General features: G+C 67.4%; 1 protein-coding gene across 1 annotated transcript in view; it reads left to right on the top strand.

The window, feature by feature from the left end:
- LOC100084216 (cat eye syndrome critical region protein 2) overlaps positions 1-19,372 on the top strand; it is a 56,057-nt gene extending 36,685 nt beyond the window's left edge. Inside the window, exons 2-18 of the mRNA XM_029054176.2 lie at positions 8,014-8,108; positions 8,238-8,421; positions 8,649-8,788; positions 9,258-9,362; positions 9,812-9,861; positions 10,613-10,773; positions 11,366-11,546; positions 11,767-11,896; positions 12,044-12,081; positions 12,193-12,284; positions 13,140-13,266; positions 14,087-14,427; positions 14,614-14,742; positions 15,198-16,017; positions 16,672-17,809; positions 18,603-18,705; positions 18,967-19,372. Of these exons, the coding sequence (XP_028910009.1) occupies positions 8,733-8,788; positions 9,258-9,362; positions 9,812-9,861; positions 10,613-10,773; positions 11,366-11,546; positions 11,767-11,896; positions 12,044-12,081; positions 12,193-12,284; positions 13,140-13,266; positions 14,087-14,427; positions 14,614-14,742; positions 15,198-16,017; positions 16,672-17,809; positions 18,603-18,705; positions 18,967-18,972 (3,477 nt within the window). The 5' untranslated portion in view covers positions 8,014-8,108; positions 8,238-8,421; positions 8,649-8,732 and the 3' untranslated portion in view covers positions 18,973-19,372. The remainder of the gene's footprint in view (positions 1-8,013; positions 8,109-8,237; positions 8,422-8,648; positions 8,789-9,257; positions 9,363-9,811; positions 9,862-10,612; positions 10,774-11,365; positions 11,547-11,766; positions 11,897-12,043; positions 12,082-12,192; positions 12,285-13,139; positions 13,267-14,086; positions 14,428-14,613; positions 14,743-15,197; positions 16,018-16,671; positions 17,810-18,602; positions 18,706-18,966) is intronic.
- Positions 19,373-21,580: the final 2,208 nt, after the last annotated feature.

The raw sequence follows: 21,580 nt of genomic DNA, 5'->3' as shown, positions 1-21,580 counted from the left end.
TACAGTCCGCCGCATACCCGGTGAGCGCCTACGACTCTGTCTCTCCGGGCCCGTCCGTCCCCTACCCCTCCGTCGTCCCCTCCCGGCCCCCCCAGCCCCGCGATCATCTATCAAGCGGTTTCACGCGTTGTCTGGGGAGGGGCGCGGGGGGCGGGGAGTCGGTTCGCTGGCTTTGTTGGGTCTCCACGGGACGCCCCGGGATGGCCGGGCCCCCGCCTCCGGCCGGCGCCTCCCGCCCGTCGGGGCCCGGGCTAGCGTGGGGCGTCCGGGGCCTGCCGCACTCGCCTCCCGGGGCGGTGGGCCGTGGTTATCCGAGCGAGGCCGTTCTCCCTCCTCCTCCTCCTCCTCCTCCTCTTCCTCCTCATCCGGGGTCCTCCGGCTGCCAGCTCCTCTCGCTCCTTCGTCACCCCATCCCCCGACCCGAGAGCGAGTCCAGCGTTGCCTGTCGCCTCGGCACTGTTAGCCCTGAGCCGGACCTGCCTCGAAGGCTCGTGGGAAGAAGGCCCTGGGACTCAGAAGGTCGTGGGTTCTAATCCCAGCTCCTTCACTTGTCTGCTCGGTCACCTTGGCCAAGTCACTTCTCTGGGCCTCAGTTCCCACACCTGTAGAATGGGGGTCGAAACCGTCGGCCCCGCGAGGGGCGGGGACCGTGCCCAACCCGATCTGCTCCTGTCCACCCCAGTGCTCGGAAGAAGGCCTGGCACAGAGTGAGGGTTTAACAGATGCCGTCGGTCGGGATTATTATCTTGAGCGCACTGTGATGCAAGTCAGGCAGGGTTTGGAAACCCCTGCAAAGTCGGGGAGGGAAGGGGGAGATCGTGTGGGGGACTGTGGGGGAGCGAGCAAGTGCTGCCTCCCTATCAAACGGTCAGCGTCTCCTCCCTCTGTCCTCCCCCAGCGGTGAGTGCGGGGGGTTTGTGAGTGACCCGCGGGGTTGGGGGGCCTACACAGTAGCCAACTTGTCGTTGATAGAGCGGGGGGTGGGGTAGGCCCGAGGTGGGCATGAAGCTTGGGAGGGGGGCATCCTCCTAAGAGCGAGCGGGCCAGAGAGCCGCCATTTTAGGCCCCTGCAACCCCGATGAGGTGGTTCCTAGCCGCCAGGAGCGGGTTGGTTTTTTTTAATGGAGGTCGTTAAGTGCCGACTATGTGCCGGACACTGTTCTGAGCACCGGGAGGGGGAGATACAAGTTAATCGGGTTGGGCACAGTCCCTGTCCCACACGGGGCTCGAGACGGTCAGCGGGGGAGGGAGCCCGGCACCCTCCTCAGCCTGGCTCGGCGGAAGGAGCCCGGGCTTGGGAGTCAGAGGTCATGGGTTCGATTTCCGGCTCTGCCACTTGTCAGCTAGGTGACCGTGGGCAAGTCGCTTCACTTCTCTGGGCCTCAGTGACTTCATCTGGAAAATGGGGATTAACTGTGAACCTCACATGGGATAACCCGATTACCTTGTATCTACCCCAGCGTTTAGGACAGTGCTCTGCACAGAGCAAGCGCTTAACAAATACCAACATCATTAAGGGAGAGAATGCTCCTTGGAGATGGGCTTGTCTTCTTTTTCTCCTCTTGTACGCTCCCGGAGCACCTATAGACCAGTGCTTGCGCGCAGATTCCTTGCTACATTAAAGGTCCTGAAAGGCAGGAATCCTGTCCACTAACTCGGTCAGACTTCTCCAAGCGCCCGGTGCCACGCTCTACGCTCAGTCAGTGTTCAGTAAATAGCACCGAAGCCGCACGGCCTGGTGGGTAGAGCCCGGGCCTGAGAGTCAGAAGGACTTGGGTTCTAATCCTGGCTCTGCCACCGGTCTGCGGTGTGAACTTGGGCAAATCACCTGACTTCTCTGGGCCTCAGTTCCCTCACCCGTACAATGGGGATTAAGACCGTGAGCCCCATGCGGGACAGGGACCGCGTCCAACTCGGCCTCGGATCCACCCCGGCGCTCAGTACGGTGCCCGGCTCATAGTACGGGCGTAACAGATGCCACGATTATTATTATTTATTATTACCATTGGATTGTCTGAAAGATTAATGAAGAGGCAGTGGCGTCGATTTCACTAAGAATAATAATAATAATTACTATGTGCCAGGCACTGTACTGAGCACTGGGGTAGATCCAAGGTCATCAAGTTGTCCCACGTGGGGCTCACGGTCTTAATCCCCCTTTTACAGATGAGGGAACCGAGGCACAGAGAAGTGACTTGATCTGCCCAAAGTCACCCAGCCGATGAGCGGCGGAGGGGGGATCAGAACCCACGACCTCGGACTCCCAAGCCCGGGGTCTTTCCACTGAGCCACGAGGTGGTCGGGGGATGGGGATGGAGGCTGTTGGGGGTCCCTCTGGGGGGTTTAGGAGGGAGTTTCAGGTTCGGAATCGCGGGCGGAGGAGCAGGCGAGGGAGGGGAGGGAGCGTGGCCGAGCGGGCGAGAGGCACGTGGGCCTAACGCGGGGAGGGAGGGGGGCAGCGTGACCGTCGCTCCTCCCCCAGCCCGGTGGCATCGGCCCCGCGTGCCCTTGCCGACCGCGGGCTGACCGTCCGTGGAGACGGGCAGACGGGCCGGACCCCGGGGGGACGGATCTAAATCTGTTCCGGGAAGGAACCGGCCAGGGATTCGGAGCAGAGCGGTCCCTGCCAGGAGGAGGGAGGTCGAGGGGGGAGAGGGGGCGGCTCAGCCCGGGGCTCCCCCGGGGAGATCGGATCTCAGCCTGGAAGAACAAGGAAGCCAGCCGAAGGGCAGACACAAAAGAGGAAGGCGGCGGCCGGGGAAGCGGCGTGGTCTAGCGGGTAGAGGACGGACCCGGGTGGCGGAGGTCCCGGGTTCTAATCCCGCCTTCTCCGTCACTGAAATCAATTCCTCCGGGCGGGTTCTCGGTCAGGAAGCCCCAGACTTGAAGCTCGCCCCCAAGCACGTGGGAGGCTCGGTCACCAACCTACGAGTCTCCAGTCACAGGATGTGAGAACTGACCTGTTTTATGTCAAATCATTTTGGGGAGTAGGTTATTCATTTACCGAATAGGATGATGATGTTTTGTTTCGTTTTGCTCTGTTTTGCTTTGCTGTCTGCCTCCCCCGTTTAGACTGTGAGCCCGTTACTGGGCAGGGATTGTCTCTCTCTCGTCGAATTGTACAGTCCAAGCGCCCGGTACAGTGCTCTGCACATAGTAAGCGCTCAATGAATACTGTTGAGTGAGTGAGCGTCTGCTGTGTGACCTTGAGCAAGTGACTTCACTCCTCCGGGCCCCAATTCCCTCGTCTGTGAAATGGAGATTCCACACCCGTTCTCTCTCCCATTTAGAGTGTGAGACCCCCATTACTTTGTATCTCCCCCGGTGCTTAGTACAGTCCTCGGCACTCAGTAAGTACTCAACAAATACTACAGTCACTGAGGCGATTTAGCAAGGTGAAATGGGAGAGGCAGAGAGGCCTTGTCAACCAGTAATAATCTGGCATTTGCAAAGTGATACGTTCCGAGCACTGGGGGGAAGGGACAAAATGATCAGGTCAGACGCGGCGGGAGGGAGAAAAGGGAATCCCCATTTGGCAGATGCGGAAACGGAGGCCCAGAGAAGTGAAGCGACTTGCCCAAGGTCACGCAGCAGGCAGGTGAGCGGGGAGCATGTCTGTTTGTTGTTGTTGTGTACTCTCCCGAGTGCATAGTCTTAAAGCTTAGAACGGTGCCTGACGCGGAGTCCGCGCTCAACAAATACCATTATTGTTATTATAGTCCAGCACTCTGCACACAGAAAGAGCTCAAAAAATACAGCTGAACGGATCGAATGAAGGCGAGTGGGAGTTAGAACTCGGGCGGTCCGACTCCCGCTGAGTCGCATCCAAAAATGGTGATGGGATTCGAGGGTCCCGGTGCAGCCCCAGGGGGAGGACGGGTTTGGGGGAAGAAGGGTGTTGAGGGGGGCGACGGGCAAGGGGAGACACGAGGGTCGTTCTGAGCCACCTGGTGCCCGGATTCAGCCCATTTCTCCCCGTGGGCCCCGGCTGTAGAGTCCCCCCAACACCGGGCGAGCCCTCCGGGCCAGGCTCCCACTCCGGGACCCCCAGATGCGAAGTCCGGGGAGTGGAAGAGACGCCTAGAAAGGAAGAAGATAAATAAGGGAGGCCAGACTACCAGAACCAGCAGGAGGGCGGGGAGATGGTTTGACCAAGGCCTGGAAGGCTCAGCGCAACGGCGGGGGAGAGAAGTTCCAATCAAGAATCGATGGTATCCACTGACTGCTCACTGCTCTGTGCAGAATACCGTGCTGAGCGCTTCATTCCAGGATCCTTGCCGAGACTCGGCGTCCGCTCTCCCTCCTATTTAGAATACGAGCCCCGCGTGGGACCTACCTGCATCTATCTCTGCGGTTAATACGGTGCTTGGCCCATAGTAAGCGCTTAACAATGATTATTATTATTAGAGAAGCGGCGGCGGATTAGTGGAAAGAGCCCGGGCTTGGGAATCAGAGGTCATGCGTTCAAATCCCGGCTCAGCCGCTTGTCAGCTGTGTGACTGTGGGCAGATCACTTCACTTCTCTGTGCCTCAGTTCCCTCATCTGTAAAATGGGGATTAAGACTGTGAGCCCCACGTGGGACAACCTGATCACCTTGTATCCTCCCCAGCGCTTAGAACGGTGCCTTGCACATAGTAAGCGCTTAACAAATGCCACCATTATTATTATTTCTAGCTAGACGTCAGCCAGCTGTGGAAAGAGAGGCCTTCTGACCCCCAACCTCGTCCCACCTTCCCCCCTAAATCGCAGTTGGCTAGCATCCCTTGTCAGGAAGCTGGTTTCCTCCCTTGGGGACGAGTTCTCAATCAGTGGTATTAATTGAGCGCTGACTATGTGCAGAGCACTCCACTGAGCTCTTGGTAGAGAACAATAGAACGGAATTGGTGGACGCCTTCCCTGCCCTCCTACTGGGACCGTGAGCCCCACGTGGGACGGGGACAGCGTCCGACCCGTTGACCTGTATCCGCCCCAGCGCTTGGCACAGTGCTCGGCGTATAGTAAGCTCTTAATTACCACAGTGATAGTGCTGGTAATTTTAGTAGAGACCCATAGGCTCGTGCAGGGTGGTGTCGGGGCGGGACAGAGGAGAACAGGCCAGAAGAGGAACTCCCGGATTTTTCCACCGTGGCAACCTGGGCAGGAAAATATAAACGTTCCTGATGGGGGAGGGGGGGCCAGGGAAGAAGCTGGGGATGGGGGGGCGGTCCGAAATCCTGACCCCGATCCGGTCCGGTCCGGGAATCTGGGGGAGCAGAGCTTCTTCCCCTCCTGCAGGGCGTACTCCCAAGCGATCACGGGCGGTATGTGCGCTCTGTGCGTGTGTATGTACGTAATAATAAATAATTACGGTACTTAAGCGCTTACTATGTCCCAAGCTTTAGTCCGAGCGCTGGGGTAGATACAGATGAAGTCATTCATTCAGTAGTATTTATTGAGCGCTTACTGTGTGCAGAGCACTGTACTAAGTACTTGGGAAGTAGAGTCTAGCAATAGAGAGAGACAGTCCCTGCCCACAACGGGCTTAGAGTCTAGAAGGGGGGGAGACAGACAGCGAAACGAGTAAACAGGCGTCGACGGCAGCGATACAAATAAATAGAATTATAGCTATATACACATCAAAACAAGTAAACGGGCATTAATGTAAATAAATGGAGTTATAGGTATGTTCATATATACACAAGTGCTGCGGGGCAGGGAGCTGAGGATGAGGGAGGCTTAGTCTGGGAGGAGGTGAGCCTTCAGTAGGCCTTTGAAGGGGGGGAGTGTTAAGCAGGTTGGACGGTCCCCGACCCACGGGGGGGCTCACACTCTTAATCTCCCTTTTAGAGATGAGGCCCAGAGAAGTGAAGTGGCCGGCCCGAGGTCACGCAGCAGACCTGTGGCGGAGCCGGGATCGAAAACCAGATCCTGCTGACCCCCAGGCCCCGGCTCTAGCCACTAAGCCACGCTGCGTGTGCGGGACTCGTAGTCCCGGCAATCGAAAGGCAGCTCCGCGCCTCGGCGAATTCGCCCGCGGCCCGGCCCGGGCGCTTTGCCCTCGCCCGAGCTCGGAGGGATGGGGCAGCGAGGAGAGCTCCCGGGCCTGCCCTCCCCGCAGAAGCCTGCCCGGGCCCCGGGCCCAGGGGTGAGGGGTCGCCCTCCTCCCTGCGGGGCGTCGTCTCCCGGCAGCCTCCGCGGGGCTCAGGAGGATTTGGCGGTGGGGGCGGGGGATACTTGGAACAGACATTTCCCTAATGAGCTGTGACGCCAGCTGGAAGGGGAGCGGATCCCGCCTTCGCACCCACCGTCCCCGTCCGTCGGTCCGTCCGTCCCGGGGGGGCGGGGGCGGTGGGTGGGAGGAGGGCCGGGGCCGCCGTCCCCTCTGCCGATTGGCCGCGTCGCCCGGGTGTGTTTTGTTGTGTTTTTTGTTTTCCCCTCCCTCTCCCCCTCCCGTTCCATCTCAGAGCATCTTGGCACGGTTCAGATTTCTGCGCTCACAGCTCAGTGCTCAAAGAGAAAAGCCAACACAAAAGAAGAGCAGAGGAGCGGGGGCAGGGGGAGGGGATTGTCACTTCGGGCTCCGGTCGGGGACTCGGCTCCCAGAGAGACTCCTGAAAAGGGGAGCGGGGGCCCCCGCCCGCCCGCCCAGCTGGCCGCCCCCTCCCGCCCCGGGCTCCTGCACGGGCCCTGCCAGAAGCGGCCTCGTGTGGGCCGACAGGCGCCTGTCTCGGCCGGCAGACACCGCGCTCTTATTGTCCGCGGAGGGAGGGATCCTCCAGTCTCGGGGACGGGGACACGCACGCACACACCCCTCTCTGTCCGTCCCCGTTTCGTCTGTCCATCTCTCCGTCTCGGACCGTCTCCGCATCGGTGCATCCGTCTCTCCGTCTCCGTCCATCTCCGCATCGGTGTATCCATCTCTCTGTCTCTGCGCGTGCCCATCTCTCTGTCTCCCTCTCTGTCCATCTCTCCGTCCGCCTCTCGGTGCGTCTACGTCTCTGTCAATCAGCTCGCCCCCTCCTACCTCACCTCGCTACTCTCCTACTACCACCCGGCCGGCACGCTTCAGTCCTCTTAACGCCAACCTGCTCGCCGTCCCTCGATCTCGCCGCCCACGTCCCGCCTCCGGCCGGGAACGCCGTCCCTCCTCCTATCCGACGGACAGCGACCCTCCCCCGATTCAAAGCCTTAGCGAAGGCCCGTCTCCTCCGAGAGGCCTTCCCCGACCGGGCCCTCATTTCCTCTTTTCCCACTCCCTTCTGCGTCGCCCTGGCTCGCTCCCTTTATTCATCCCGACTCCCGGCTCCACAGCACTTCGATGTGATGTGATCTGTCTATATCAATGTTGGTCTCCCCATCTGTAACAGATCCCCTGACTCCTCTGCCCCATGCTCTCTCCACGAAGCCACGCTGCTTCTCGGCCCTGGTCTGAGGTCTCGGGACAGTCCGACGTGACAGAGTTAGCAGACGCGTTCCCCGCCCGTGATGAGCTGACGATTTAGAGGACGATTTAGAGCACGATCTGGGTTCTGATGTGACGCCGCCACTTGACTGCCGGGTGACCGTGGGCGAGTCCCTTCACTTCTCTGGGCCTCAGTTCCCTCCTCTGTAAAATGGGGATTAAGACTGTGAGCCCCACCTGGGACACGAACTGTGTCCAAACTGATCAGTCTGTGTCTACTCCAGCGCTTAATGTAGTTCCTGGCACCTAACAGGCGCTTAACGAGTACTATTAAAGAAAAAAAGCCAGCGCAGATCCGGCGCGGGGGGTAGTTAGGCCGACCCATCGCGTAGGCATCGGTGAACGCAGAGGGGCAGAGCAAAGGACTCCGGGACGGAGTGGGGAGCGCGAGGGAGGGGAAACGCCGAGAGAGACGAGAGCCGGGCCCGGCCGAGGCGGGCCTAGAGGGACCGGTCCCGGGCACGGGCCGGCGGCAGCGCCGGGGCGGCGGGCCCTGGGGATCTGTGGGGGCTTTTCCCACCCTGGGTTCGAAGAGCTCCACGTGGGTGAAATCTCGGTCTCTCCTCCCCAGGAATTGGAAGCCGCTCTGCACCGGGATGATGTAGAGTTTATCAGCGACCTGATCGCCTGCCTCCTCCAAGGCTGTTACCAGCGCAGAGACATCACGTGAGTGACCGCCCGGGCCCCTGGGCGTCCGGACCCCTCTCCCATCCCTTCCCGTCATTATTATTATTGTCCTTGGGGTTGGGGGGTGGCGGCTGGCGGCGGAGCCTCAGTTTCCCCCCGCCCGCCTAGGTCCGAGACGTTCCACAGTTACCTGGAGGACATCATCAACTACCGTTGGGAGCTGGAGGAAGGGAAGCCCAACCCGCTGCGGGAGGCCAACTTCCAAGACCTGCCCCTCCGCACCCGCGTCCAGATCCTCCACCGCCTCTGCGACTACCGGCTCGACGCCGACGATGTCTTCGACCTGCTCAAGGTGCCGGTGCTCGGCGTCGGGGCCCGCTCGGCGCGCGTGCGCTCTCCCCGTGCCGTCCGTACGCTGTCCGCGTCCGGGGCGGCAGGCGCCGGGGGCCTGGGTGTGACGGGAGGGCCGCTGGCTTGGAGGGCGTGGGAAGCGATGGGAGCGATGGGCCGGGGCGGACGTCTGAGTGGCCGTCTCTCCCGTTCCCTCGCCCCGGGTCCCGTCGCCGTCGTCCCCGCCAGGGTCTGGACGCGGACAGCCTGCGGGTGGAACCGCTGGGCGAAGATAGTACCGGGGCCCTGTACTGGTATTTCTACGGGACCCGCATGTACAAAGAAGCTCCCGCCCCGGGCAAGCCCAACGGAGAGCTGCCCGCCAGCAGGTCGGTACCCCTGCCAGGGGACCCACGGACGGAGCGGGAGAGAGAGACCCCCAGGGCGGGAGGGATGTTCTTTGCTGGCCTTCCCCGTGCTCCCCTCCTCCCCATCGTCCCCCCCACCCCATCCCGGGTCCAGCGTAAGCCCGCTCAGGACAACGATCCTAGCCCAGACGATTCCCCTGTCCATCGACCACCCCCCAACCGGCAGCAGAGTCACCCGGGTCTAGCTTAAATCCCTCCCGCTGCCTCCCCGCCCCCGACTCTTGCCCGCGGCCCTCCGGGACGGCGGAGGGCTCCCGTCCCCCTCCCTTCCGAGTCGTAGCGGCCCCGTCGGCTCAGCGCTCGGGAGGAGCGGAGCACTGTGCCCGGGGCTCGGGGGAGATAGAACCAGGTGGGACCCGGGGACCCCGGCTCCCGGGGCGTGGCGGGTAGGGGGAGAGCGGGGATGAATGCTCTCTCCCGGCCCCACCAGGGAGGGCGGGAACCAGCAGAGCGCCGCCGCGGCGCCCGGGAAAACCGGCAGGAGGAGGGGGCGGCCCCCCAAGCGGAAGAAAATCCTGGAGGAGATCGCCGCGAGGTGAGGACCCCCGTCGCCCCTGCGGCGGTTAGGGGTTGGCGGGGGGGGCTTCACGGTGCCCGACCGGTGGCTCGAGGCGGAGAGGTGGGCCCCAACTCCTCACCAGCATATCACTTGATTTGGCATCTGAGGGTTTCTAGCCTGTTTCCCAAGGGCCCAGTACAGAGTGCAGAGGCGCACAGTAGACCGGAAGCTTGTCGGGATCAAGGATCGTGACTTCTAACTGTACATTGGACTCTCCCAAGCGCTCAGACCAGTGTTCTGCCCACACAGAGCAGCCCCTCGGGGGCTAGAATGAATTATGTGGGCTCCTGCCGCCCCCTGCTGGGGAATGGAGGGTTACCCCCCCCCCCCCCCCCCCCAGGGGAAAGGAACCTGAAAACCAGGGGGTGAGGCATCGGGGGGGCTTCCTGGGGGTTATAAATCTGTCCGTCTCCCCGCCCCGGCAGTGAGAAGCAGGAAGAAAACCCCCTCGAATCGGAGCCCCAGACGAGGAACGGTAAGTTGGCACCGCGGGCGGCCGGGCTCCATCCCCGCCCGCCGAGCCCCGGCAGTTTCTATCGGGGGACCCGGCCTCGGGCCCGCGGGTCCGGGATTGGCGAGGGGGCCCGGAAGAGCTGGCCAGCGGCGGGTTCACCCCAGTCGCCTCTGCGGGTGACAGGCTAAGGGAGCTATCGGTTCTCCGCTTCCCGTGTGCCCGGTGCTGGTGGACGCGGGGATCTTGGCCCCATTTGACAGATGAGGAAACTTAGGAGAGCGAGGCAGCCTCCCCCAGGACACACAGCGGGCTGGCGTCAAAGCTGGGACCGGGGTCTCCTGCCTCCGGGCCTCTCAACAGGAGGCTCCGGCGCCTCGCCATCCCCTGGGGGTCCGTGGGCTCCCTTTTAACCGGGGCGGGCGGACGGGTTGCCTGGCATTTGTCAAGCGCTTACTACGTGCCAGGCGCCGTTCTAAGCGCCGGGGTAGATGCAAGCTAATCGGGTTGGTCACGGTCCACGTCCCACGTGGGGTTCACAGTCTTCGTCCCCATTTAACAGATGAGGGAACGGACAAGTCGAGTGAGTTGTCCGAGGCCCCGCGGCAGACGAGCGGCGGGGCCGAGGTTTAGAAGCCGTGACCTTCTGAGTCCCAGGCCCCTAGGCCACGCCGCTTCCCCACCCCAAGGGAAGGCCGGGGGAGGGGCCCCGTTGGGGAGGCGGTGTTGCCCGAGGGCCTCGACGGGATAGGGGTGTGCCCCTCTGTCCGCCCAGGCCCCGGCCGTGGCACGTGGTGGCTCCTGTGCCAGACGGAAGAGGAGTGGCGGCAGGTGACGGAGAGCTTCCGAGAGCGGACCTCGCTGAGGGAGCGGCAGCTCTACCGGCTGCTGAGTGAGGACTTCCTGCCCGAGATCTGCAACATGATCGCCCAGAAGGTACGGGAGCCGCTCTCCCGCCCCCCGCCCGGGCCCGGGAGATCCTCCCCACACCGGGGCGGGGGCGTCTGGCCTTCGGAGGACTCTGCCCGCCCCTGCCGGGCCACGGCCTCCCGGGACAGATGCTTCCGGCCTCTCTCGCATTGCGACGTTGCGTTGCCTCCCGCCTGCGGCCCTCGAATTCCTCCTCGGCTTCTCCGGGAACTTCCCAGGAAAAAACCCTCATTTGAGTCTTCCTTAATCTTCCGTCATCGGGCTTCTCCTGCCCTTCCCCGCTGTTCTTCCTCCTTCCTCCCTCCTCCTTGTCCTTCTACCCTTCTCCCGCTCTTCCCCCGTTTCCCTCTCGCTCTTTCTCCTCCTCCCCTCACTCTTCTTCCTCCTTGGCGCGGGGTCGCCTGCGGCCCCCGGGGTCACCCCGGGTTTCTCCATCCCGGCCGGGTCCCTCGCGATCGCGGGGTTCCCCGGTGCCCCTCTGGACACCGGTGACCTTCCGGTCTCCCTCCGCCGGACCCTCGGCCTCTGGGCGAGGACCGGCGGAGAGGGCGGAGGCCCCCAGCCTGAGCCTTCGCGTCCCCGCGCGTCTCGGCCCCAGGAGACCCCCGTGCTCAGCCGGATGGAGAAGCAGCGGCGCCGGGAGGAAGAGGAGGGGAACGGGGAGGACGTGGAGGAGGAGGAGCGGCAGCTGCTTTTGGCCGTGCAGAAGAAGGAGCAGGAGCAGATGTTGAAGGAAGAGAGGAGGCGGGAGATGGAGGAGAAGGTCAAAGCCGTGGAAGGTAGGGCCGCGACCGCGGCCTCATCCGTCCGACTGCCTCGCCCCCGAGGTCTCGGGACCCGAGCGGCGGGGCTCGGATGCGGCGCCCGTGTCGGCCGAGACCGGCCGGGGGCGGCCCCGGCTGTTTCGGGGCAGGCTCGGGGGCGGGGAGGGGCCCCCACCTCCCGGGTTCCCTCACGCGGGGCCCCCCCCGCCCCCCGGCCGGGTCGGGGTCTTCGCAGATCGGGCCAAGAGGAGGAAGCTACGGGAGCAGCGGGCCTGGCTGCTGGCCCAGGGCAAGGAGCTCACCCCCGAACTCTCCCGCCTGGACCCCGGCTCCCCGGCCCGCGACGACAGGAAGACCAAGGACTTGTGAGTGGGGCCGGGCACGGGTTCTGGGCGCGGGAACGGGCTCCACGGGCTCCCCCGGGCCAGGTCGAGGAGGGGAACGCGGGGGCCGGTGGGGAGAAGGGAGGGAGGGGGCGGGCCCGGCCCTGACCTCCCCCGTGACCGTTGCAGCTTCGAGTTGGACGACGAGTTCACGGCCATGTACAAAGGTCAGTCGGCGCCCGGCCTGGGCTTCCGGGGTTGGGACCGCGGGGCCGCCGGGGGCCGAGTCTGACGGGCCGCTCCCCCCGCCCCCATCCCCTCGTGCGTGTGTGTGTCAGTTCTAGACGTGGTGAAGGCGCACAAGGACTCCTGGCCCTTCCTGGAACCCGTGGACGAATCCTACGCGCCCAACTACTACCAGATCATCAAGGTGGGCCGGGACCCCGCCTCGGCCTCGCCCCGGGGACCCCGCTGGCTCCCACGCCCACCGACACCCATTGCAGGGGAGGCGCTCTGTGGGTAGGGAACGGGTCTCCCTGCTCTGTGGCCCTTTTTAAAAACATTTATTGATAATAATAATAACTGTGGTATTTGTTAAGCACTTAATTTGTGCCAGGCACTGTACGAAGCGTCGGGGTGGATCCAAATAAATGGGGTTGGACACGGCCCCTGTCCCACGTGGGGCTCTCAGTCTCAATCCCCATTTGATAGATGAGGGAACCGAGGCACAGAGAAGTGAAGTGACTTGCACAAGGCCGTACAGCATTCACCCCTTCGGTTGTATTTATCGAACACTCGTTGTGTGCAAAGCACAGTACTGAGCGCTTGGGAAAGTACGGCACAGCAATAAACGGTGACGTTCCCTTCCCACAACGAGCTCACAGTCTGGGCCGGGGAGACGGTCGTCGATGCAGATAAATAAAATTACAAAATAAGTACATAAATGCCGTGGGGCCGGGAGCGGGGGAGAGCCGACGTGCCGAGCGCTGTACTAAGCGCTGTACCGTACCACAGAATAGGCGGAACCGTTCCCTGCCCTTAAAGAGTTTACAGTCTCTTCCCGGCCCTGCTCCCGCCCTCCGTTTGGCCCCGTGGCTCACGGCCACGGGCCCCGGTCCCGTTTCATCTCCCGGCGTCTCTCTGTGTCTCCGTCTCCTCTCCGCTCCTCTCCTTTGGGCACACGGTCTCTCTCTCTCTCTCTCTCTATCTGTGTCTCTGTCTCCTCTGCGTTCCCCCCACCCGTCGGCCCCGTGCCTCACGGCCGCGGGCCCCGGTCCCCTCTCAGTTCCCCATGGACATCTCGAGCATGGAGGCGAAGCTGAACCGAGGCCAGTACTGCTCCAAGGAGGACTTCGTCACGGACATGAAGACCATGTTCCGGAACTGCCTCAGATACAACGGGGAGAACAGCGGTGAGGGGCCGGGGGCGGGACGGATGGGGTAGTACGGGGGCGAGGAGCGGGCCGGGGTCGGGGGGCAGAGTCGGCGGGAAGAGATCCCCCTCCATCGATCAACAAGTGGGTGCAGAGCACTGTGCTAAGAGCTTGGGAGAGTTGGCCTTCGGGGAGCTTATGATACAGCGGGAGGACCCGACCTTGGTCCGGCATTAGGGGAGGGGGCGAGGAGGGAGGGCTGACAAAAGACAAAGGCGTTGGGCCGGGGAGGAGCGGGAGGAGGAAGGAGGGCAGAGTTGGGAATTGGAGAAGGAGAGTGCGATGGGTGGGTGGGTGCGAACCGGATTTGGGGAGGCCCCCCCCGCCTCTAGGCCCCCGCCGCCCCCAGGGACGTCAGGGAGGAGGTCGGGAGGCGGCCAGTGGCCGCAGGCTCGCCCGCCTCGGTGGAAAGCTGGCCCTGGGGGAGACGGGCCCCCCACCACCGTCCTCTCTTTTCCTCCCCTTCCCGGGTTGGGGGGAGCGGGGCAGGGTTTTGGCAGCTGCTCTTGACGCTTTCTCTCCCTGCCCCATCTTCCTCCCCCCCAAACCCCGTCTCTCTCTCCTCACTCCCGTTCCCCTTCTCTTCCCCCTCTCTCCCCCTCTTTTCCCCTCCCTTCCCTCTCTCCATCTTTCTCCCCCACGTCCCTCTCCCCCCTCACGTCTCCCACCTTTCTCCCTTTCTGTCTCCTTCCCCTCTCTTTCCCCTTCCTCCCCTCTTTCTCTCTCCTCCCCTGCTTTGTCTGTCTCTCTCCCCCACTCCTCCCCGTCTTCGGGCCCCCCCGCCGCCGGCCCCGGGCAGAGTACACTAAGATGGCGGACAACCTGGAGCGCTGCTTCCAGCGGGCCATGCTGAAGCACTTCCCCGGCGAGGACGGAGACACGGACGAGGAGTTCTGGACGCGGGAGAAGCGGCGGAGCCGAGCGGGGCGGGGGGCCGGCAGCGTCTGGACGCGCTCCCGAGACCCGGAGGGGCCGGCCCGCAGACCCCAGCCCCTGGAGAACGGGGGCAAGCCGCTGCCCCAGCGCGGGGGCCCGCCGCCCGGGAGCGAGCAGGGCCTCGGCGAACGGGACCCGGCCCGCTTCTCCCGCCCGCCGCACTACGGCGGCATGCCCGCCCACGGCCCCCTTCTGGGACAGATGGTGAGGGGGCGGCCTCGGGGGTGGGTGGGCACCGGTGACCCACCCCGGGGCCGGGGGAGGGGCGGGGGATCTCCGGGCCGGGGCCACGGGCCGGGGAGGTGACCGCCCGGGGGTCCGCGTGCCCTTTCTCCTGGACCGGTCGGATCCGTTGCGGACTCACGCTCCTCCCCCCCTTCTCCTCCCCAGAGACCGGCTGTCCCGGGCCCCTTTGGCCCCCTCCGGGGCTCAGACCCGGCCGTCCTGTACGGATCCCCCCAGGTGCCCGAGCCCCACCCCGGGGGCCCCGTCCATCAGCACCAGCACTTTGCCATGCAGGTGAGGAGCGGCCACGGGGCGGGATCCGCCGGGAGAGGCGAGGCCGGGGTAGCCGGGGTAGCCGGGGGCGCTCGGCGGCGGGCAGGGCGACCCCTCCGGTCCGGCCCGAACCGAGAGCGTGTCTCCGGGGGACCCCACCGGCCCGCACGCGCGAAGCGGTTCCAGAGCCGCCGCGTCCCCTCCCCTTGCGGGCGGTACCGCCGACGTGGGCGTCGGGTCAGGGCCCCGGCACTCTGGGAGACGGAAATCCCAGGCGGGGAAAGTTTCCGAAGGCGTACGCGTGAAGACCGCCCGACGCCAAACCGGAAGCCTGCCCACCCTGTCCGCGGGGGAGCGAGGCGGGTCCCCTCCGGCGGGCCCCGAGCGGCGGCGGCGGCGGCCGGCCCCGAGCCCCCGGGGAGCCGGGCGCGGGCCGGTTCCCGGCGGGCCTGACGGCGTCTCCCTCTCCTCCCCAGCCGCCGGTCGGACCGGGCGAGCCCAGGGGGCCGAGGCTGGCCGCCCCGGAGGAGACGCAGGTGTGCGCGGGGCTGACCCACCTTACGGCGGCGGGGCACCGAGCCGGACCCCTGGCGCTCGGGCACGGGGGCGGGCCCGGCCCGGACGGCGGGCCGTACCCTTCGGCCCCGTTCCAGGCGGGGTTCGTGGCCCCCCGGCACGGCGGGCCCCCGGGGCGGCCCCCGGAGTTCCCGGACGGCCCCGAGGTGCCCCCCGGGCACGGCTACCGGCCCTACAAGTACCTGAACCGCGTGCCCTCGGCGGGGTGGACCGGCGGCCACGGGGCGCCCGGGCGGGGGCCCCTGGGGCCGGACGAGAAGCCCCGGCCCCTCGCCCACGGGGTGGACCCCCGGGGCGCCCTGAGGCCCCTGCTGCCCCCGCCCCAGTGGCCGGGCCAGGCCAGCCCCGGCCCGCCCGGCGTCCCCGCCCCCTCGGGCTTCATGCGTCCGGTCTGCGGGGCCCCGGGGCCCAGGATGCAGCCTCCGGCCCCGCCCCCCCCGGGGGGCCCGCTGTTCGGGGGGCCGGGCCCGGCCGCGCGGGGGGCCCTGGGCGGAGAGTCCATGATGGACAGCCCGGAGATGATCGCCATGCAGCAGCTGTCCTCGCGCGTGTGCCCGCCCGGCGCGCCCTACCACCCGCGCCAGCCGCCCCCGCCCCACCTGCCGGGCCCCTGCCCCCAGCCGGCGCGCTCGGCCTCGGCCGGGGGCCCCATCCCCGACCCCGAGCCCGGGGCCGGCGGCCAGCACGCCGGAGACCACGAGGAGCCCGAGAGCGGCCGGGGTGAGTCCGGCGGGCCCGGAGGGGGCGGCGGGGGCGGGGCGGGGGGGGGAGGGGAGGGGAGGCTCCCCCGCAACGGCTCGCCCCGGGAGCCGGGACGGGGCATCCGTCTTCCCTCTTCTACGGAGCCGGTCAGCCGTGCCGGGGCGAGGGCCGGCCGGGCCCGGGAGTCAGGAGACCCGGGTTCCGATCTGTTCTAATATGTCTGTTACACCGTCGTCTCGGGCTTTCTGAGTCCGGTGCTCCCGCACGCGGCGAGCGCTCAGTAAATTACGGCCGACTGACGGACCGGTCCATCTCAGCACTCGGTGCCGTGCCCGGCTCGTACTGAGCGCTTAACAAATGCCAAAAAAAAAAAAAAAAGTCAGAACCCACGTCTCCCCTCCGTCAGCCCCGAGCCCTTCGCATCAGGCCACGTCGGCGCTTTAGAGTCTCGCGAAGATTTCGAAGCGAGACCCGGGGGCCGGACCTTCCGCCCCGACCCCGGGGAGGGCCGGCACGCGGCCGGTCGGGGGCGGGTCACCGTGGCTCGGGGCCGGGGGGCGGGGGCGGGACGGAGCAGACTGCCCGGGGCGGTGGGGGGGGGGGGGGGGGCGAAGGCCCCGACCGTCCCACCCCGAGGCCGCTCCTCTGAGTCCGTCGCCCTCTCCCACGCAGCAGAGCCACCGTCCGGCCCGGAGACGAAGACCGCCACGGTCAAGCTACCTCATCCGGCCTCCTCCTCCCAGCGGGCCGAGCGGCCCCGCCTGGGCTCCCCGCCCGGCCGGGAGCCGGAGGGCCCGGGGCCGAGGGGCGACCCCGCGGAGCGCCCCCGCGGCGGGCCCTGGCCGGCCGACCCCGCCTACGTCGGGCCGGTGGCCCCGGAGGGCGGCGGCGGCCCGCCCCCCCACGGGCCGGAGGCCAAGGGCCCGGCGGGGGTCGCGGCCGAGAAGCCCCCGTGCCCGCGGGGGGCGGGGGGCCCCGGGGGCCAGTTCTCGCCCCTGTTCGTGCCGGGCCTGGAGTACCCCGGCGCCGTGGCCCGCTTCCACCTGGCCCCGGGCCTCCAGGGCTTCGGGCCCGTGGTGGGGGGCGGCGGGAAGCCCCCCCCGGCCCCGCCCCCGCAGCCTTTCCCCCCTCGGGGCTTCCCCCCGAACGGCCCCCACCCCGCCGGGCCCCCCCGCTACCGGCCCCCCGACGCCATGCGCTACCCCTACCAGGCGGCCGCCGCCCGGCCGCCCTACCCCCACCCCCACCAGCGGACTCCCTATTACCCCTGCCCCCAGGGCTACGCCGACTGGCAGCGGCCCCCGGTCCGCGGCCCCCCGGCCCGGGCCCCCCCGTTCCCCGAGCAGGGCTGCGACGGCCTGCGCCCGGCCCTGGCCTCCCCCGCCCGCCCGGAGCCCGCGCCGGGGCCGGCCGAGGGGCCGGACGGGGCGGCCGAGCGGCCCGAGAGCCCCAAGGAGTTCCTGGACTTGGACAACCACAACGCGGCCACCAAGCGGCGGGAGTTCCTCTACGGGGCCCCGCCCCCGCTGGGCCCCGGCTTCGGCCCGTCCCCCTTCGCCCCGCCCGACGTGATGCTGCAGACCCCCTACGCTCCCCAGCGGCCCGCCGGGCCCTTCCAGCCCACGGGCTACGCGGGGCCGGGGGCCGCCCGCCCGCCCGCCGGCCAGGCCAACGGGCTCCCGCGGGACGGGCCCCCCTACCCCTGCCGGGAGGACGGCGGCGGGGGCCACTTCCAGGCCCTCGTCATGGAGCAGAGGGGCGGCCCGGGCGGCTCGGGGCCCGGCCTCCGGGACGTGTACCGGCCCGCCGGGTGAGTCGCCCGGTGTCCGACCCGCCTATCGAGCGCCGACTCCGTGCGGGGCACCGGACCGAGCGCTCGGGAGAGGACGGTGGACGGAGAGACGGACGCGTTCCCCGCCCGTGACGAGTCTGGGCCGGGACAGTCGTTGATTAGAAACAAACAGACGGCGGCCGGGGACCTACGCGCCGTGGGGCTTTGACGGGGGCGGTGAGGGAAGGGAGGGAGTCGGGGCGAGGCAGAAGGGAGCGGGAGGAGAGGAAAGGAGGGCTTAGGGAAGAAGGCCTCCTGCCGACCCGCCTCCAGCGAGGCCTTGAAGCGGGGGGAGTCGTCGTCAGATACGAGGGAGGGCGTCGCAGGCCAGAGACGGGACGCGGGCGAGAGGTCGGCGGCGGGAAGGACGAGATGGAGGCACGGCGAGACGGTCGGCGTGAGAGGAGCGGGGCGTGCGGGCCGGGGTGGGGCAGGAGAGTAGCCGGGTGGTGACGGAGGGGCTTCGAAGGCGAGCCGCCAGGGGGCCGCCGGGGGATCCGAGTCCGCGGTCCGTCCCCGAGTCCCCGCGCCCACCCGGCCGGTGCCCGGCCCGCCGGCCCCGCCGCCACCTTCCGTGTCCGCTCGGAAGCGGCGGGAGGGAGGGAGGGAGGGAGGGAGGGGCTTCCCAGATGACCCGGTCGTGGTTGTCGGGTTATAGGACGTAAGAGACCGTAGAAGGCCGAGCCCGGGCCGGGCTGCCGGGGGAGCGCTGCCCGCCGCCTGGATGTCGGCGCTAACCGCCTCGCCCGTCTCTGTCCCCCTCTGGCCGCAGCCTGCAGATGCCCCCGGCCCCGGGCCCCTTCCCGAAGTCATCCACCCCCGCGGGCCAGGACGAGCTGCAGCCGCCCAAGCCTTCCGCCCTGCCCCTGGACCAGGTCGGTGCCACCCCGGGGACCTCCCTTCTTTCCCCTCCCTCTGTGTCCTCCTTCCTCTCGGCCCTCGCTCCCGGGGACGGGGAGCGAGGGGGGCCGAGGCATGGAGCGATGCCCGGAACCCCCCGGGAGCGTGGAGGGGCTTGGCCCTTCCCGCCCAGGAGGGCGCGTTCCTGTCCGACCCCCGGCCCCGCACGCTCTCTTGGGCTTCTCTCGGGCGGCCGGTGGGGCACGGGGCCGAACGGGCACCCCCTCTCTCCTCAGAGCTAGTCCGAGGATGACCGCCGCCCCCGGACGCGACGTCACGCCCGGAGACCCCCGTTCTCGTCTCTTCGCGGCCCCCGCCCCCCGGGGACCCCACCCCCACCCCCGGCACCGTTCCCGGGGTCCCCCCGGGCCTCTGCGCGGGGGGGGGTGCCGTCTCGGGTCAGGGGCCGGGCCGGGCCCCGACGACGACGGGACGCCGCTCTCGTGACTGGAGACGGACCGCGGATCGGGGAACTCTCCGCGGAGGGGGCCGAGCGGGGCGGGGGGCGGGAGGGGAGGGCTTCACGAGCGGCTAAACTCAGGTATATTTTGGGGGTGGGGCAGTGGGGTGACCTTCTGGTAGGGCATTACTGTTTTTGGAGCTGGGGCCAGTTTACAGAATTTACCTGTTGCCTTTGAAGATGTTTTTGTTGGTGGTGAATGTATACTGTATATAAGGGGCGGGGGCGGGGGCCGGGGGAGTCCGCCCTCCCCCCCCCCCCCGCCCCTCCCAACCCCCCCCACCCCCTCCCAGCACTGGACCGGTCCCGGCCGTTTACAGTCGCGACCCGCGTGAGCCCGGCGGGCGAGGAGATCGGTTCCTCTCCGGTTCCTCGCGGCCCCCTTGTCCCCGCCGGGCCTTCGGTCGTTCGGGTGTGAGACGGACCCCGGCCCCGAGCCGGGGGGGCGGGGGGGGGTCAATCTCCCCTCTCGGCCGCCCTCTCTGCTGATCCCCGTCTCTTCATCTCACCCCCGCCCCCTTCCTCTGTCTCCCTCTCCATCTAGGCCTTCCCCCCTCTCTCTCGGTCCCCTCTCCGTCCCTGCCTCCCCCACCCTCGCTCCTCTCTCCGTCTCTGCTTCCCTCTCTCCCTTCTGGGTCTCTGCACACCTCCCGATTTGATTCTGTACGTCGCTGGGTCCCTGTGCGTCCCTCTGTCTTCCTCTGCCGCCCCTCCTGGGCCCAGCAGGCGCGGGAGGAGGACGCCGGGCCTGCCCCATCAGCTGCTGGCTCTCGCCCCCTGCAGCCGGTCGGGGGGGGGCGGTGGTGACTCCGGACGTGGCCGGATGGGCCCCTGGGTTCACTGCGGACGGGTCCGGCTCGGAGTCGCGGAGCCAGGGAGGTTGGGGCGAGCCCGGCCGGGCCACCGGGCCCGGGGCCGCTCTCCTCCAGCCCTCCCTCGCCTTGTCTGGCGGTGGGCACAACCCAGAGCTGGGCGCGGGGGGAGGGAGGGAGACCGTAGAGTTTCCAGTCTGTGACAGTTTAGGTGCAGAGAGGAGGCCCGGTTTCTGATCCGGGCACCTCCGGGGTCCCGTGGCATGGGCCGGGGGGGGGGCCCATTTCCACCAGGGCGGGCAGGGCGGGCCCGCGGGCTCCCCAGGCTTGGGGGGCCACCGGCGTCAGGGCCCGCCCGTCCATCCCGGGGCCCCCGGAGTCGGGCTGGCATCGATGCCCTGGGTGGGAGAAACACCTGAGCCTGCCAGGGAGGGGCGGGGTGACGGCTCCGAGGCGGGGGAATTGCCGCCACGGAACCCGGATTCGGGCGGGGAGACGACGGCGGGTCCCTCGGTCTCTCTCCCAGCCGACCCTGGTCGGGGGAGGGCACCGGGGGAGAGGAGACGGTCGGGGACGGGGACGCTATACGGTGGCCTTCGTCGCCCCCACCGCCCCGTCCTCGTTCCGGGGCCCCCGGCTCGGGATCGCGGCAGATGGGGTCGAGATTCCGGCCGGCGGGGCCCCCCCCCGGCACCCCCTTCCCCCAGGGCTCCGGAAATTCTGGCCGGGACACCCGAAAGATCCGCCCCGCCTCTAACGCCTCGAAGCGGCGGCTCACCGGTCTCGATCGACCCATCGAACGGTAGCATTTATTGAACACCTGAGTGCTTGGGAGAGGACCGTATTACAGCAGTTAAGATCCCTGCCCCCCAGAGCTTAGTCTGCCGTGTGCAGAGCACTGGACTGAGCACTCGGGAGAGTGACGTAGCCAGCAGACACGATCGCCCCCCTCGAGCTCGCGGTCTTTGGGTAGAACACTGTACTGAGCGCTTGGGACAGCCCAGTAGAGTTAGTAGGCACGCTCGCTGCCTTCGAGGAGCTGACGGTCTCTACTGTGTGCAGAGCACTGGACCGAGCGCGTGGGAGAGGACATGGGAGAGGACGTGGGGTCCCCGCCCTCAGGGAGCCGACGGCACGGTGCTTGCGAGTTAAGCCCGAGGGGCGTTTCGGGCCACCCGGGGTCTGGACGGGGCCACGCCCGGGCCAGTGCCAGTTTGGTTTCCAGCCCAGACTGGTCCCTCACCTCTGCCCGGTCAGTTTTCACAGCCACGGACGGCTGGGGCTCCCAGGACCGGGAGACCTCCCCCCTCCCTTCGCCAGGCCTGTCTCGGCTCCCCCAAGCCCTCCCGGGATCCCTGGCGACCCCTGACGGGGGTCCGTGCCCTCTAATCGGGTGCCCGGGGCGTGGGACCGTCGCGGGCCGGCGGCCGCCGCCGGACCTCCCCCCCCCCCTCCCCCCCCCGGGGCCGTGACTTCTGACGGGTTCGTCGACGGGGCGGGGTGACGGACACGGATCCCCCCTCACCTCCCCCGGCCCCGGTTTCCCGGCCGGTCCAGATGAGCTTTCCACCTCGTCCT

The sequence above is a fragment of the Ornithorhynchus anatinus genome, chromosome X4 (assembly GCF_004115215.2).
Source record: "Ornithorhynchus anatinus isolate Pmale09 chromosome X4, mOrnAna1.pri.v4, whole genome shotgun sequence".
In the NCBI taxonomy this organism is placed as follows: domain Eukaryota; kingdom Metazoa; phylum Chordata; class Mammalia; order Monotremata; family Ornithorhynchidae; genus Ornithorhynchus; species Ornithorhynchus anatinus.
Note: the sequence above shows the minus strand (reverse complement) of the source record. Positions and strands in the feature narration are given on the sequence as shown.